Source organism: Scyliorhinus torazame, chromosome 8 (genome assembly GCF_047496885.1).
Source record: "Scyliorhinus torazame isolate Kashiwa2021f chromosome 8, sScyTor2.1, whole genome shotgun sequence".
In the NCBI taxonomy this organism is placed as follows: Eukaryota; Metazoa; Chordata; class Chondrichthyes; order Carcharhiniformes; family Scyliorhinidae; genus Scyliorhinus; species Scyliorhinus torazame.
Genome location: NC_092714.1, coordinates 137,118,565 through 137,136,699, shown reverse-complemented (window position 1 = coordinate 137,136,699; position 18,135 = coordinate 137,118,565). Strand labels below are relative to the sequence as shown.

Genomic DNA, 18,135 nt, shown 5'->3' with positions numbered 1-18,135 from the left:
AACAGAACCCCCCACTTCCCACTACCAACCAACACCCCAATAATAACTTAAGGAATAGGTGTTGTCGACAGTGTGGAAGGATGTAGCAGGTTACAGAGGGACATAGATAAGCTGCAGAGCTGGGCTGAGAGGTGGCAAATGGAGTTTAATGTAGAGAAGTGTGAGGTGATTCACTTTGGAAGGAATAACAGGAATGCGGAATATTTGGGTAATGGTAAAGTTCTTGGAAGTGTGGATGAGCAGAGGGATCTAGGCGTCCATGTACATAGATCCCTGAAAGTTGCCACCCAGGTTGATAGGGTTGTGAAGAAGGCCTATGGAGTGTTGGCCTTTATTGGTAGAGGGATTGAGTTCCGGAGTCAGGAGGTCATGTTGCAGCTGTACAAAACTCTGGTACGGCCGCATTTGGAGTATTGCGTACAGTTCTGCTCACCGCATTATAGGAAGGACGTGGAGGCTTTGGAGCGGGTGCAGAGGAGATTTACCAGGATGTTGCCTGGTATGGAGGGAAAATCTTACGAGGAAAGGCTGATGGACTTGAGGTTGTTTTCGTTGGAGAGAAGAAGGTTAAGACGAGACTTAATAGAGGCATACAAAATGATCAGGGGGTTAGATAGGGTGGACAGTGAGAGCCTTCTCCCGCGGATGGAAATGGCTGGCACGAGAGGACATAGCTTTAAACTGAGGGGTAATAGATATAGGACAGAGGTCAGAGGTAGGTTCTTTACGCAAAGAGTGGTGAGGCCGTGGAATGCCCTACCTGCAACAGTAGTGAACTCACCAACATTGAGGGCATTTAAAAGTTTATTGGATAAGCATATGGATGATAATGGCATAGTGTAGGTTAGATGGCTTTTGTTTCGGTGCAACATCGTGGGCCGAAGGGCCTGTACTGCGCTGTATCGTTCTATGTTCTATGTTCACCCCCCCTCCCCCAAGTAGCTGACGTAACCAACTTTTTTAAGTGAAGAATAAACATCTGTTGTGGAACATCTCAATTCTCCCCCCACCCCCAGGTAAAATTAACCTTCTCCAAATACAGGAACTCCATCAGCCCCTAAGCTATGCTGAGGCACTGGTGGAGAGGCTGACCTCCACTCCAACAGGACCGCCTGCGAGCAATCGGCAAGGCAAGGCTAAAACGTCTGCCCCCACTCCCATCTGAAACTCTGGCAAACCCCATGCCCCAAATATGGCGCTCAGGGGACTGGACTCCAAATCCAAGTGCAAGATTGACAACATGATGCTGAAAAACGACCCGCAAAATTTCTCCAACTTCGGGCAGGACCAGACCTCTCCCACACTGCTCGCAAGTGTCCTCGACCCCCTCAAACAACCGGCTATTCCTCAACCTCATCAGGCTGCCCTGTGCACCATCTTTAACTGTATTAACCCCAGCCTCACATGAGAGATTGAGGCATTCGCCTTCCATAACAACTCACACAACAACCCCTCCTTAAATGCCACCCCCAGTTCCTCCTCCCACTTGGCCTTAATCCCCTCCAGTGATGTCAAATCCTCCTCTAAAATCTTCCCATAACTTGCTAAGATGACCCCCCTCCCCCGGCCCAACCCCATCACCGAAAACCTCCTTCCAACAACGAGAAGGGAGGTGTCATGGGAAACGTTATTTCAGGCAATTATACAGTTTGAATTTTAATGTGGCATTTCTGAGGTAAAGGGTGCAAATGAACTAAATGGGAAGAAACTCCATAGCGAGTGCGTTTAGCTGTGTGTATCCCAGCGGCACAAAACACATGGCTGTACAACGGCACTCGCGTTAAGTAAGGGGTCTCGGCGGGGAATGCGTGGCCAAGGCTGCACATAGCCCCACTTTCTACACAGAGGAGGTCCGGAACTCTCCGAGGCCCCTGACGTAACCACGTACCCCACCTCCCTCAACAGGTGGGCTCCAATATGCAAAAAGGTGGTCCTGCCCACAATGGGCACCCACACGCACCACCCCACACGCACCGCCCCACCCCACACACACTTTCCAATTAAGGGGCAATTTAGCGTGGCCAATCCACCTACCCTGCACATCTTGGATTGTGAGGGTGAGACCCATGCAGACATGGGGAGAATGTGCCAACTCTACACAGACAATTACCTGGGGCCAGAATCGAAACCGGGTCCTCAGTGCCATGAGGCAGCAATGCTAACCACTGTGCTGCCCCGAGTTAAAAGTTAATACTATTAAATGTTGTATCTGTGAAGTCAATGGGCAGGCTTCTCCAGTTCCGCTGTGTTGAATGGCAGATTTAGCTGAGGGCCAATTTTTTTGTTTTCCCTGACAGCAGTAGTGGGGTGGTCTCGCAACAGAGAATCCTGGCTTACATCTTTCAGCATCAATAACTGGGCTGGATTCTCTGATGCCCGCCACTGGTAGCGGAGTTCCCAATGGGCAGAGTGATGCGCAATCAATTGCACAAAGACTTGTGTTGGGTACAACTGAGGCTTTATTGCTCTAAGATGTGTGGCCTTCTACAGCAGCTGGCAAAATGGCTGCAGCATGAAGGACACACACATTTATACTCCGCCTACTGGGCAGAGCCAGCAGGCAGCGACTACTAACGAACCTATAGTACAGGTCCTACCATACATCACCTAATAGAGGTGCAGCAGTGGTTTACCACATTCACCCCCTGTTAAAATTGAGTCCGGCAGGGGTGGTGGAGAACTATGTACAACAAATGGTTTTCTTTTTACATTTACATTTGCAATCCTTGACGGAGGGAGAAAAAAAATGTCTTTTGAAGTCCAGTGGACCAGTTAGAGGTTTATCCGGTCCGGGGCCTTGATGTGCTGCTGGGAGCGACGTAGTGGTGGCGGAGATGCCGATGCTGGTCCGGTGCCTCGGGGAGCGTGCCAAAATCCTCTTCATCCTCTGGTGTGGGCAGGGGAAGGAGGGATGGCCCTGGGGGGGTTGCTGCTGGGAGCGCCGGGGGAGGGTAGATTGGCGCTGGGTCGGGGGTTGGGGGTTGGGGAACCTGTTGGTGCCAGGTCCCTGAGGGAGACAGTATCCTGGCGGCCGTCGGGGTATGCCACGTAGGCATACTGGGGGTTTGCATGGAGCAATTGCACCCTTTCCACCAACGGGTCCGCCTTGTGGAGTTGGACGTGCCTGCGGAGCAGGATGGGTCCTGGAGCTACGAGCCAGGTCGGGAGTGACACCCCGGATGTAGACTTCCTGGGGAAGGCAAAAAGACGTTAAAGGTGTGTTGTTAGTGGCGGTGAACAGTAGTGACCGAATGGAGTGTAGTGCATCAGGGAGGTTCTGGACCGTAGGGTCAGTTGGACGGCCCTCCATACCGTCCCGTTCTCCCCCTCTACCTGTCCGTTTCCCCAGGGTTCTAGCTTGTCGTTCTGCTGGAGGCTATACCCCTGCTGAGCAGGAACTGACGCAGCTCATCACTCATAAAGGAGGATCCTCTGTCACTGTGGATGTAGGTGGGGAAACCGAACAGAGCGAAGATTGTGTTGAGGGCTTTGATGATGGTGGCAGGCGTCATATCGGGCATGGGATGGCGAAGGGGAATCTGGAGTTCTCATCGACCACACTGAGAAAATATGTGTTACGGTCGGTGGAGGGGCGGGGCCCTTTGAAATCCATGCTGAGGCGTTCAAAGGGGCGGGAGGCCTTCACCAGGCGCGCACGGCCTGACCGGTAGAAGTGCGGCTTACACTCCGCACAGACCTGGCAGTCCCTGGCGATTGTCCGTACTTTCTCGACGGAGTAGGGCAGATTGCGGGCCTTTATGAAATGGTACAACCGTGTGACTCCTGGGTGACAAAGGCTGTCGTGCAGGGTCCGGAGTCGGTCGACTTGTGCGCTGGCACATGTACCTCGGGATAGGGCGTTTGGGGGCTTGTTGAGCTTACCTGGGCGATACAAAATCTCGTAATTATAGGTGGAGAGCTCGATCCTCAATTTCAAGATTTTATCATTCTTGATCTTGCCCCGCTGTGTGTTATTGAACATGAAGGCTACCGACCGTTGGTCAGTGAGGAGAGTGAATCTCCTGCCGGCCAGGTAATGCCTCCAATGCTGCACAGCTTCAACAATAGCTTGGGCCTCTTTATCGACGGATGAGTGCCGAATTTCTGAGGCATGAAAGGTGCGGGAGAAGAATGCCATGGGTCTGCCTGCCTGATTGAGGATTGCAGCTAGGGCGACGTCTGATGCGTCGCTCTCTACTTGAAAGGGCAGCGTCTCGTCTACTGCGTGCATCCCGGCCTTGGCGATATCGGCTCTGATACGGGCGAAGACCTGTTGTGCCTCGGCCGTCAGGGGAAAATGGGTTGACTGTATGAGTGGGAGGGCCATGTCCGCATAGTTTGGGACCCACTGAGCGTAGTACGAAAAGAACCCCAGGCAGCGTTTGAGGGCCTTGGGGCAGTGGGGGAGGGGGAGCTCCATGAGGGGGCGCATGCGGTCGGGATCGGGCCCCAGAACTCCATTCTGGACCACATAGCCGAGGATGGCGGGGTGTACCACGAGGGAGCAGCGCCTTACCGTATCCGGGTGGATAAAGCTCTCTGTGCTCCCGGAGTTCAGCAGGCACGAGGTCACGTGTCCGTTGACTTTCACGCTGGTCGATGCGGTGGCCAGGCTGTGCGGACGAGACTGGTCGATGGTCACTGAGGTGAGTCGTGGTCGGTCGTCGCTGGTGTAGGATGACCGGGGGGCGGGGCGGGGGGGGGGGGGGGGTGTCCTGGTCCTGGTCCTGGTCCTGGTCCTGGTACGCTGGCGGTGCTCAAGTGCCGTGGGGGAGACAAGATGGCGGCACCTGAAGATCTCGAGAAGGACAAAATGGCGGCTGAAGATCTAGAGAAGTACAAAATGGCGGCGCCCATGGGCTGCACATGGCGGGGGTTGAACAAGATGGCGGCGCCCATGGGCCGCATGTGTTACTCGGGTGGGGGGGGAAGATGGCAGCGCCCACTGGCTGCGCTTGGTTTGAAGGAGAGATGATGGCGGTGCCCATTGTCCGTAAACTAGGGAGATGGGGGCAATAGCGGCGACTGCATGGGCCTGGCACACCGCGGCAATGTGCTCCTTCTTGCCGCAAGCCTTACAAAGGGCAGCGTGGGCCGGGCAGCGTTGGCGGGGGTCTTTCTGCTGGCCGCAGAAATAACATTGAGGACCCCTGGGGTTTGCCTGCTGGCGCGTGGCGCAGGCGTATTGGCTGGCTAAGGCCCCCGTTGGGGCGGCCGTCTGTGGGGTCCACGATGCGTAGGAGGGGTGGGCCGCGCTTCTGTGGGTGTAGGCCTGAACGTTGCGCGAGGCGACCGTCATGGAGAGCGCTAGTTTCTTTGTCTCCGCTAGGTCGAGCGTGGCCCCCTCTAACAGTTGCTGGCGTATGAGGTCCGACCCAATCCCTGTAACAAACGCGTCCCGCATAAGGAGGTTTGAATGTTCCGTGGCCGTAACGGCCTGACAGTCACAGTCCCAGACGAGTGGGATTAGGGCCCGCCAGAAGTCTTCTATGGACTCACCAGGGAGTTGATAGCGAGTGGCGAGTACGTGCCGGGCGAAGAGCGTGTTCATCTTCTGAGCGTAATTCTCCTTGAGAAGCGTCATGGCTTTGGCGTAATTGGCGGGGTGTACCACGAGGGAGCAGCGCCTTACCGTATCCAGGTGGATAAAGCTCTCTGTGCTCCCGGAGTTCAGCAGGCACGAGGTCACATGTCCGTTGACTTTCACGCTGGTCGATGCGGTGGCCAGGCTGTGCGGATGAGACTGGTCGATGGTCACTGAGGCGAGTCGTGGTCGGTCGTCGCTGGTGTAGGATAACGGGGGGTGGGGGGCCCTGGTCCTGGAATGCTGGCGGTGCTGGATTAGCGGAAAGACGCTGGAGCTCAACCTCGAGTACAGGATCTGTATCTTCTGAGCCTCCGAGACAGGGGTGGACGCCGAGTTGATGTACGCCTCGAAGCAAGCGAGCCAGTGTTGAAAGTCCTTTTTGGTGTCGCTTGAATGCGATCCGGTTTGCAGCTGCAGGCAATCCGGTTTGATACGGAGGTCGATCTTTTGAAACTCTTAGAGCAATAAATTGATGCACGATCAATTGCACAAAGACTTGAGTTGGGTACAACTGAGGTTTTATTGCTCTAAGATGTGTCACCTCCCACAGCAGCTGGTGAAATGGCTGCAGCATGGAGGACACACATATTTATACTCTGCCTATTGGGCAGAGCCAGCAGGCAGGGACTACTAGCGAACCTGTAGTACAGGTCCTACCATACATCACCTAATAGAGGTGCAGCAGTGGTTTACCACACACAATGCAGCCTTGGCCAAAAAAATTGGATCGGTGCCCGATAGTCTGGTCCCCACTGACTGCAGCATTGAAGTTCATGCGCTGCACCAGTGGGCAGATGCAAATTGGTCAAATTGACACATTTGGCTCGGCACTAGATTCTCCAAGCCCATGTGAATCTCTGGTCCTCTGGGCCGGGATTCACGTGGGCGAGAATTGGTGTAGGTATTTACCAGCATGGCCTGATGCGGTGGGCCAAGGGGTAACTCTTTATTGCCGACCCCTCCCACAACGTTTTCAACTTGTGTCAATCACATCTTGAATTGCTTCAGCAGGTTTTCCCCATTGCCATGATGGGCAAACTGTCACTGTATATAGACTGCTGTGAGATTATGGTAAACATCAGGGAACTATGTTGTATTGGTGATAGTGGTTGTGGTACTGGACAAATAATCCGAGAGGCTATGCATTTGATTTCCACAACAATTTGCCCGTGAATCATAGAATCCCTACAGTGCCGAAGGAGGCCATTCGGCCCATCAATTCTGCACCGAACCTCTGAAAGAGCACCCTACCTAGGCCCACTCACAGTAACTTCATTGCAGTGTTAATGTAAACCTACTTGCAACAATAATAAAAGATTATTATTATTATCCCCATAATCATGAACACCGTGGCAATTTTAGCAAAGCCAATCCACCTATCCTGCACATCTTTGGACGCAAGGCCATGAAATTTTATTCAATAAAGCTGATAATATTTGGGCTGATAGTAAGAAAAGAAATATCATGAAAACGGCTGGAGTGTCACAAAATACCATTTTGTTCTGTTAACCCTTCAGGGAGGGCTCCAGTCCCACACTTCATGGCCTCAGGGAAACTAAGCATAGGTGATAAATGTTGTCTTGACAGAGTTGCTCAAACATGGAAAGAAATTAAATCCCACACTCCCAAGAACCGTGTGTAACTTTATAATGGGAAGAGTATGGCTATCTAGAATTCTGTCAACACATTTTTGTTGTTGCCTTATAAAATTCTCTTCCGACCCCAGCATAACCTCCAGTCCCCCTCAGCAATGTGGAAACATCTTTGCCCAAAATACCATTGAATACTTATTTTTAAATTGACTGATTTTTCAGTAAACCACTGTTTTCTTTGTGATTATTTGCCTATTCCTGCCTCAATCCTGTCCACAAACCTCATAACATTTCCAACTTTTGGAAGTGTTGAACAATACCAGACCAAATTCATAGAGCAATACTTGAGCTTCTGCAGAAATGTCAAACATGAAATGTCTCATTCTGTGGATAAGGTTTTTAAAATATTGATTTCTAGTATTTTTAATTAACTCCTGACCGGGAATCCGTCTCCACATGTTTGCTGACTCATTCAGCTCTACTTCTCCACTAACTCTCTTAACCTCTCCCCTGCCTCCATGTTGTCAGATTGCTTGCATAAAATCCAGTGTCCGTTCAGTTTATTCTAGTTAATGTTTGGAAGACCTTACAGCCATTATCTTCGATCTTCGCCACAACTCTGAAACTCTGCTGCAGATTCCATTCCCCTAGGCGGTGCAGTGGTTAGCACTGCTGCCCCATGGCGCTGAGGACCCAGATCCAATCCCGGCCCTGGCTCACTGTCCGTGTGGAGTTTACACATTCTCCCTGTGTCTGCGTGGGTCTCACTCTCACAACCCAAAGATGTGCAGGGTAGGTGGATTGGCCACGCTAAATTGCCCCTTTAAAAAAAAAAAAAAAAAAAGATTCCATTCCCCTCCTGGGTCAGTATTACAGACTGAATAAGACTGTTTGCGCCCCATATGTCCATTCAACCCCGGGTTGACCTTCCGATCCCACATCCTCACCTACATAAAGACCACATTCTACCTTGCTAATGTTTACCTTGCTAATGTTGTTTGCCTCCACTCATTGCTGAAGCTCTCAAACATGCCTGCATCACATTCAGCTTCCTTAAAGACCCTCCATAAAACCAACTTATTTGAACAAGACGTTTGTCAGCATTCCTACTATGTTCTGTTACGACCATAGCCAATGTATATGGTTGAGCAAACCAAATACCAGATGGAAACTTGGTTTACTGGGCCATACCTTTTTTTGAATTCAGAAAATGAGAAGGAAACTAATCTCAGCAGCAAGTCCAGTAACACTTGAGATTTTAGAATTAAAAGTAAAAGATTTATTAACAAGAACGCTTAAGCACACAAGTCTACAGTTACACAGTTAAATTAGTCTTACAAAAAGACTCTGCTTGATCAGACCCACAAGTTAACCACACCCAGCACTCTCTTATAGACATTTAACAATAAAAATCCAGTAATATTACCTCAAGGCTGTTGGATCCAAGGAAGTAACCACATGGGAGTGTAAAGGAAACAAAGATTTTTTGAATGTAGAATTAAACTCTGTACACCACCACACCCCAAAGGGACCCACATAACCAGCACATACCCAGGCTGGGGTTTTTAAATCCAGATTTGTTCCCTGCTAATAAGGGAGCTCCGCCCCCTCAGCGGGGTAGCTCAATTTACTCTAGAGTCACGGGGAGCCTAATTGGCCCGGTCCTGTGGCTCTCATGCAAAACTACGTTTGCTTTAATAAGGCATAGTACATGCCCTTTCAAACTCACTTCCATTGTACTGTAGACATCCACTATTTTAGTACAAGACTGCTTTTTGCTTCATAAAAGCTTTTCTTGCTTGACTGGATGGCTGATTCAAACTGCACCTTGTCTCAGCCGAGCGCTGTTTTCAACAGTTATTCCTCACAAAGCCAACCTCTATCCACTCACCATCTCTCCTTGAATATCCATTTAACTTTCGTTTACAATTCCATTGTCCCCAGAACTTCTTTGAACTTGACTTTTCCAAAATATAAAGTTCCTTCATGTTTTCCTATGGCCCCCACTTTGGGTTAAATAAAACTCTATAATCTTCAATGTTTACATAATCAAACCTTTGCCAGCTGTAAAAAGCCTTTTACTCCCCTTTGAAATTTAACAACTGGAAGCAACAGATCCCTTGGCATCTCTTAATACAAATTTACTCATAAACCACTTGACCATCCTTTAAAAAGTCTCCTTTACAAATGCATGCATCTAGCACCTTTAATTATTTTCCCCCTTCCCCCTTCCAGACAAAAAGTCTCCATTAATCTTTTCCCACTTTAATTAAATCATTTACATAGACACATAGACTTCTTTACAGAATAACACAATACTTCCCAAAAATATTTTTCAAATTAATATCCATTCTCACACTGATTTGTTTTGTTGTTTATTTCTATGAAGCACCTTGGGATGTTTTTCCATGTTTAAGACAATATGCAAGTACAAGTTGTGGTGCACATTATTTAATTTTTATATGTTTCATAGTGATATCCAGATAATTGCCGGAATCACCTGGAAGATTGTGGTTGATTCAAATTGGAGTGTTTAAATTGATTAATTGAGAGATCTTTAATAAGGTGACGTTCTAATCTGGGAAGACTCTTAACACCTGCCATTTCTTTTCTGCAAAAGACACATTAACACTAACCCTGTAATGATATGTATAATCTAAGGAGAGTAAAGGGTTAAGATGATGCTCATGTATATCAACATTAGATGGCATCACTGAGTAGTCTTATAAAAAGGGATGCGTCTCTAGGCATTCTGGGAGAAGCTGACGGAGAGGGATTGTGTGGTTGAGTTAAAGTGTTGGTTATATTAGAGAGACATAATAGATTACTGTAACATAGATTCAATAATATTATTTTGTTAGCTATTACTCAGTAGAGTGTGCAAACCATTTAAAGTAGTGTAAAATACACTAGCTTTGTTTTAAATACATAGCTTAATGTTCTTTGTAAACACTATGACTTTTGGCTATCTTGGAGAACAATACAAGGAACATTACATGTTACTAGTAGTGGAAATTCATTACATGGTACCAAGTAATTACTGAAGTAAGTTAGCTAAAATTAGATAGAATCTAAGAAGAAAGAAAATCAGCACGCGCTCAGAGTTCGACGGCAAGACTGCTTCCAGACCTGTTACATCAACTCACACACAAGTCGAGACCTCATGGAGAAATTGAAGACTCTGAAACAGTTCCGGACTTCTGGTAAAATTGATGTAAATTGGAAAATCTTTAAGCAGCAGTTTCAACTGTGTCTCTTTGCCTCAGATTTAGATACAGCTAGTGAAACCGAAAACTCGCATTATTTCTAACAATGGCTGGACCACAGGCTATTGAACTATATAACTCCTTCCAATTCTCCACGGAAGATGATAAAAATAAATTTGATGTTATTTAAAAATTTGACCTCCATTGCGAAGCTCAAATTAATGAAACTTATGAACAGTTTGTCTTTAAAATGAGAGTGCAGAAAGATGGAGAATCCGTAGATTGCTTCATTACTGATTTAAGATTAAAGTCACAAACCTGCAATTTCTCAATTTGTCAGACTCCCATGATCAGGGACCAAATCGTTTTTAGCATCAAAGATGAGAAACTCGGAGAATGTTTATTAAGGCAAAAAGAGTTAAAATTGGAAGATGCAATTGAAATGTGTAGAGCGAATGAAGTATTCAGAAATTCTGATACAGGAAAAGGGCACGAAAACGCACCTCGGGCCCGACTGCGTTGGATCTGTGGTGCAGTGGAGAACCAATCGCATTTAGGGCGGCAACTGTATTGCGCATAGTTGTTCTGCACACGCGCTGTTCAACCAACTACGCGAATTGGACGAAGACCAAAGTTCTGCAACCAATTAGCGCATGACAAAAGCAACGTCATGGCATGTGGATGTTGTGGACACGCCCACTCACATAAAAAATGCCCAGCACATGGAAAAAGTTGCTCCAAATGTGGCAAACTGAATCACTTTGCTTTTCAATGCAGAACTGCATTAAAAGGGACACACTTTAAAACTTCAAATTTAATGAAGAAACAAATGAATGTTCAGAGTTTTAATACAAGTGCAGAAACCTCAAACATAGATAACCCTAATGTTAATATAGATACTTATTGTCTTGAAGATTCTTTGTGGGAAAATACCAGACAACTATAAAGATCACTTCCTATCCACAGATACTGCATGCCATACAATCAATTAACACGGAATCTGAATGGAACACTCCATTACAAGTCAACAGTGTTCAAACTGGACACTGGAGCATCTGCAAATTTAATCAATACTCTTGATTTATCACAACTTTGTCACAGACCCAAGATTCAGAAAACTGACTGCCAGTTACGTGACGACAATGGTAACACGATTACTTCATTAGGGTCATGGTATCTCTTAGTGACAAACAACGACACTGTGATATCCTTGCGGTTCGAGATTGTTGAAGCTAAATGATCTTCACTATTAGGTGCACAAGCCTGTCGAGACTTGCACCTTGTGAAACAAATCTACAACACAGACAAACCTCTTACACCTGTGGAGGAAGATAATGAAAGCATTCTCACTAAATTTCCTCGGGTATTTGAAGGTATGGGTACTTTTCCTTTCTAATACAAAATTTAACCAGAAGTGAATGCTAAACCAGTGGTACACCCTCCACGAAGAGGTCCTGCTCCGTTACATGACTGTCTCAAGCAAGAACTGGAACTCATGCAGCACCTTGGAATCATTTCCAAGATCACAGAACCTACAGATTGGGCCAGCTCGATGTTGTGCATCACAAAACCCAATGGTGACCTCAGAATTTGTATTGATCCGAAGGATCTGAATGTGAACACTATCCAATACCGAAAAGTGAAGAAATAACGAGTGTGATAGCGAATGCCAAGATATTGTCTAAACTAGATGCTTCCAGAGGTTTTTGGCGAATGGAACTGGATGACACGAGCAAAAAATTGTGTACGTCAAAACATCGTTTGGTCGTTACTGCTTTTGCCATTTGCCATAATCTCAGCATCTGAGATATTCCATCGTACCATGGAACAGATGACAGAAGGCATAGATGGAATTTGTGTGTATGCTGATGACATAATATGGTCATCTGCTTGTGAAGAACACAATGCAAGATTCCTGCAAATGTTACAGAGAATACACAAATACCGATTGAAACTCAACTTTGGTATCTCAACGTAAAAATTTCTGGGTGACTAAATATCGGAACATGGTGTGCAACCAGATAATAAGATTGCTGCCATCCAGAAGATGTCCATCCCAGAAGATAAAAAAACAGTTCTGAGATTCTTTGGTGTGTGAATTTCTTCGGAAAATTCATCCCCAACCTTGCTTTGTGAACAACTGCCTTGCGTAACCGCATTAAGAAGAACACTTTTTCTTCTCGTGGACTGCAGAGCACAAAAAAGAATGGTCAGATCTCAAGTCCGCATTGACTACTGCACCTGTCCTTTCCTGCTTTGACCCTGGGTGAGAAACGAAGATTTCCACAGATGCGAGTCAAAATGGGATTGGGACAGTCCTCCTTCAAAAGAATGATGATGCTTTTTGGGGACCCATTGCATATGCATCAAGTTCTATGACTACCACAGAGCAACGTTACGCTCAGATCGAGAAAGAGTGTTTAGGCTTGCTTACGGGAATACAGAAATGACATGACTATGTGTATGGACTTCCAATGTTCACAGTTGAAAACGATCACCGACCATTAGTTCATAGAAAGAAAGATTTGAATGATATGACTCCCAAGACTGCAGCGAATAATCACGAAACTAAGAAGGTATGACGTTCAGCTGGTCTACACTCCAGGGGAAGATCTTATCTTTGCTGACGCATTATCTCGTGCTACAGAAACAAATGAACAGCAACCTGAGATAGTTCAACTTGTAGAAGCTCAAGCAGAACTTATAGCTGAAACTCTTCCTGTCTCTGATGAAAAACTCAAGCTCATCACAGAGCAGAAACTGAAAAAGATGCAATGTTACAACGAGTAATCAGCCATTTGAAAATGGTTGGCCGAAAGGAAACTGTTCAAACTTCAGAAATATTAAATCTGATCTCACTGTCAAAGATGGGTTTTTACTTCGTCTCGATCATCTTGTCATTCCTACAATTCTAAGACACATGATCCTCCAGAAGGTTCATGAAGGTCATTTAGGTATTGAAAAGTGTAAACGCCGAGCGAGATGAGCAGTATATTGGCCTGGAATAAATACTGACATTGCCAATTTTGTGCTAGAATGTGAGACATGCCAGTGAAATCAGTCGACAGAGAGGAAAGAGAAACTCTCAACTCTCAATCTCGAGACGACTCCGTGGTTGAAAGTTGGTATTGATCTTTTTCATTTTCATGGTCGTGATTATGTATTGATCATTATAACTATTTTTCAAACTACCCGGAAGTAATGAAATTTTCTGATTCTACTTCGAAATCCGTGCTCAAAGCGACTAAAGAAATATTTGCTCGTCTTGGGATACCTTGCAGAGTTATGACAGACAATGGACCTTGCTTTGATAGTAATGATTGGACAGAATTTGATCGTGACTATAATTTCACTCGTATACCATCTAGTCCTCTTTATCCGCAATCTAATGGCAAGGTAGAAAAAGGCGTTCTCATTGTGAAACAATTTTTGAAGAAAGCATTTGACTCTGACTCAGATATGCTCTTAGCTTTATTGAATTATAGGGCTATTCCTCTCTCATCTGGTTTATTTCCTGCTCAGTTGTTAATGAACAGATTGTTGTGTACAACTCTTCAATGTTTACATCTAGCTGATCCTGATCTTCAGCAAGTCATAGAGAAAATGAAGCATCAAAAGCATCTTCAGGAGAAATACTACAATGAACATGCAAAATCGATGGAACCACTTTATCCAGATGATCTAGTGAGAATTCAGATTCCCATTGGAGGCTGGTCTGATTTAGCTAAGGTCATACGCCAAGCAGCACCCTACTCGTATATTGTTAAAGCGACCGATGGTTCTGTTCTTAGCAGAAATCAACGTACTCTTCTGAAAATCAAATCTTCTCATACGTTATTTCCATGTCTTCAGTTTGATAATTTATTCCATACTGCTACAGCGTCTGACAAGCAACAAGATTACTTCCAGAAGCCGTTGGACAAATCTACAACTCAATTGACTGGATTGAGGAGATCATCCAGAATCAGAAAGAAACCTGAAAGACTGAATTTGTAAAGAAAAACAAACAAACTTTTAAACAAATTTTGACTCACTTGTTAACTTTTGGCCTACATATCAACGTATCATGTAATATTGTTACTTATATTTTTCTGTTTGTACTATACAAACATCTAAAAAAATAAGGGGGATGTAATGATATGTATACTCTAGGGAGAGTAAAGGTTAACAAGATGATGTTCATGTATATCAACACTAGATGGCAACACTGACTAGTCATATAAAAAGGCTGCGTCTCTAGGCATGCTGGGAGAAGTTGATGGAGAAGGATAGTGTGAGGTTGAGTTAGTGTTGGTTGTATTAGAGAGACAATAGATTACTGTAACATAGATTCAATAACATTTTCTTAGCTATTACTCAGTAGAGTGTGCGAACCATTTAGAGTAGTGTAAAATAAACTAGCTTTGTTTTAAATACATAGCTTAATGTTCTTTGTAAACACTACGACTTTTGGCTATCTTGGAGAACAATACAAGGAACATTACACACCCCTCTAGCTATTTAGTTATCATTTGATGTGCTGTACACAAGGTTTTAAATTATAGACTCTCCATTCCAAAATATAATCATATTGGACTTGAAGCGTTAACTCTGTTTCTCTCTCCATACCCCACAGATGCTGCCAGACCTGCTGACTTTTTCCAGCACTTTGTTTTATTTTAAATTAAAGATTTAGATTCAGATTCATTGTCACGTGTACCAAGGTACAGCGAAAAGTATTGTTCTTTTATAATTGATTCTTAAAATTAATACATACCTGCAGCAGGCAGGAATTCCTTTGACTGAATGGTAAGAGTGGGATGAAGTACGTAAATCGCAAATTTTGCAATAAGTAACACCCTGCACTAATATATTTCAGAGGATCAAAAAATTGGTGTTGGGGCAGTGATCTGGGCAGAAGGAAAGTCGGTAAGTTTTAGTTTCCTTTCATTATATTTTTTGAAAAATAGATTTTACCAGTGTTGAGCTGAAGCCATATGATTTTTGCTTGGTTGTGATATCACAGCCACCGTCACCACTTCACTTGATGGCTACTCTCTATGGGAAAGCCTAAACTGCGAAAGCAAGGTATTAAAATATGCAGGGTGTTGATTAATTCTGCACTGAATGACTGGCAACTTTAGGCAGAAAACCACAGCAACCTTGAAATTTGTTTTCGGCTTCTTCTTTTAACCAATTGCAGCATGTTTTCCACCCTGCACTTCCCTGCCTCTCAACCCTCCCATTGCATGAGTACAGACCAGGGAGAAAAGGGGCTTATGGCTTTGTTAAAATAGTACATACAAGAATATGATAATATCAACCACGGAAAATTGTACTTGGAAAAACTTCCGACCACAAAAATCTTGAGTATAAACTACTGAATGAAGATGATTTTATAGTTTAAAACAATTGATGGCATAAAGGAATTTAAATTAATGTATGTAGTGGCCCAAAAAAATGAATCCTGCAGATTAAATATTTCTTACCAATTAATGAAGGAAGCAGCAAAAGCATATGATGTTTTATTAACTCTTTCAATTAAGTACTTTAATGGAGAACTGTGGGGCAAAATGAAGTACTTTTGAAGTATAGTCACTTGTAGGAAATGGGCAGTAAGTTGCACGCAGTGAGGTCCAATAAACTGCATTGTGATAATGGTCAGATAATTTGCTTTTGTGATGTTGGTCGTAGGATAAATATTGGCCAGGTCATGAAGGAGCGATTCCCTGATCATCTTCAAATAGTGTCATGAAAACTTTCCAGCTTACAGCTTGTGTATATCTTTTTTGCAATGAGGTTTTCCATTTTTCACAAAACAAATTGCCTCAAATAAACAAAAGCCGAAAGATAGCTGTAAGTATCAATGTACAACAGGTACAGCACAAAACAATAGTCATTACATCGTTGGGAACAAATAATACTGGGTGAATCGGGGATAAAAACCCCAGCATGTTAGCAGGGGCTGGTTTAGCACAGGGCTAAATAGCTGGCTTTTAAAGCAGACCAAGGCAGGCCAGCAGCGCGGGTTCAATTCCCGTACCAGCCTCCCTGAACAGGCGCCGGAATGTGGCGACTAGGGGCTTTTCACAGTAACTGCATTTGAAGCCTACTTGTGACAATAAGCGATTTTCCTTTCATTTCATGTTTCTTCCACGGAAAAATGACCTGTCTGCACATACATGCAACATTATGGACCTACCTTTCCTCCATAGCCACAAAACAAAATGACAGAAGAAGAAAAAAAATCCCGAGAACCCCAGTGCTAAGGGGAAATTGACTAACTCTTACAATGCAATTTAAACTCTTCTCCAGATCCAGATCAGAACGTCTAGACAGCCAACCTACATCTTCAAGGTGATGAAATAGCAAAGGCAAACACAGAGAGAGGACTGGGTGCAACCAAACCAATGCTCAGCCAAGGGTCTTGCATTGAAGAAGTAAAATGAGAGCAAAAATAAAAGCCAAGAGCAAGAGATTGAACTTCCACTCTCCCATCACTCAGTTCCAAATCAAAGGACAAAACCGATCACTGGGCCAGTAGAACAATAGGATATCGTGGGACCAAGAACCAAAAAGAGTACAGACTGGGCCTAATCATTAAACGGGGGGAAAGCCACTCCAGGGCAGGAGGGTCGTCATAGCGAACCCCCAACCTTCACAACTCAAAAACAAAAGAAAGTATTAGGCCATCCAAAGATCTGTATCTGAAATGCTATGACACTTGAGGCCCACAATCCAACTCCACCTCCGCCCATAAAAAGAACAATCAAAAAGGGGGATCCAGATCAAGAAAAAAGTGCAGCCGAAAATAAGGTAACTCTAACTATGGGGGACCTTCCTTGAACATAGCGAGGACAAAACTAACCTTGGCACACCACCTCTTCCCCCCCCCCCCCCCCCCCCCCCCCCCTCCCCTTCCCAGCTCTGCTCATCCACCCCCCAAGGATAAAGAAATTCAGCTCAACATGATAGAACCTCATTAAATCCAGAAAACCAATGGTGTAGGACATCACACCCCAAGTATTTACTAATATGATCCTGGACCAGACCCCAACAGTGGCTAGGATACAGGACAGAAACCTCAATATTTTAATTTCATTTTCCTAAGACTGAGGACAGGATACCTCGCTCCAGGAATGATTTCATTTTTAAAAATATTTTATTCAAGGCATTTTCATATAAACAAACAAAAGCAGAAGAACAACCAAACAACATTATAAACAACCCCCACTACCGCCCCCTTCTCCCATCCTGATTTCCCCATTCCTCCCCCCTCAAACATCCTTAAATAAATCAATAGACGGCTTCCACTTCCGACCCCCTCAAGACGAACTTGACCCCCTCCATCCTCGGGAATTCCGTCAGGGCGCTCACCCATACCCCTGCTTTCGGCGGCTCCGAGTCCCTCCACCTGGCAAGATCCTTCTCCGAGCTATCAGGGATGCAATTTACAAAACATCGGCCTCTCTCGCCCCCTGAACTCCCAGGTCTTCCAACACCCCGAATATCACCACATCTGGACTCTGGCCACCTTCACCCCCAAACCCCTGCCTGAACCCCTTCAGCTTCGGACGTGATTCGTGGGTCTTCCCGTGCACCACCCACACCTATCCTCTACCCCATCAGAATCCTACTCATCCTTGCTACCGTCCTTTGTGCCCTATGGACTACTTTGAATGAGACTTCACCTCACACACAACAAGGATGCATTCACTCTCCGCAGGGCCTCTGCCCGCATCCCGGCCTCCCCCTCTCCTCCAAACACCTC

The 18,135-nt window shown here is 45.4% G+C and overlaps 1 protein-coding gene across 1 annotated transcript in view; it reads left to right on the top strand.

Annotated features, from left to right (window-relative positions):
- Window positions 1-18,135, top strand: part of cdadc1 (cytidine and dCMP deaminase domain containing 1) — a 131,367-nt gene that overhangs the window by 72,804 nt on the left and 40,428 nt on the right. Inside the window, exon 5 of the mRNA XM_072514244.1 lies at window positions 15,244-15,293. Within this exon, the coding sequence (XP_072370345.1) occupies window positions 15,244-15,293 (50 nt within the window). The remainder of the gene's footprint in view (window positions 1-15,243; window positions 15,294-18,135) is intronic.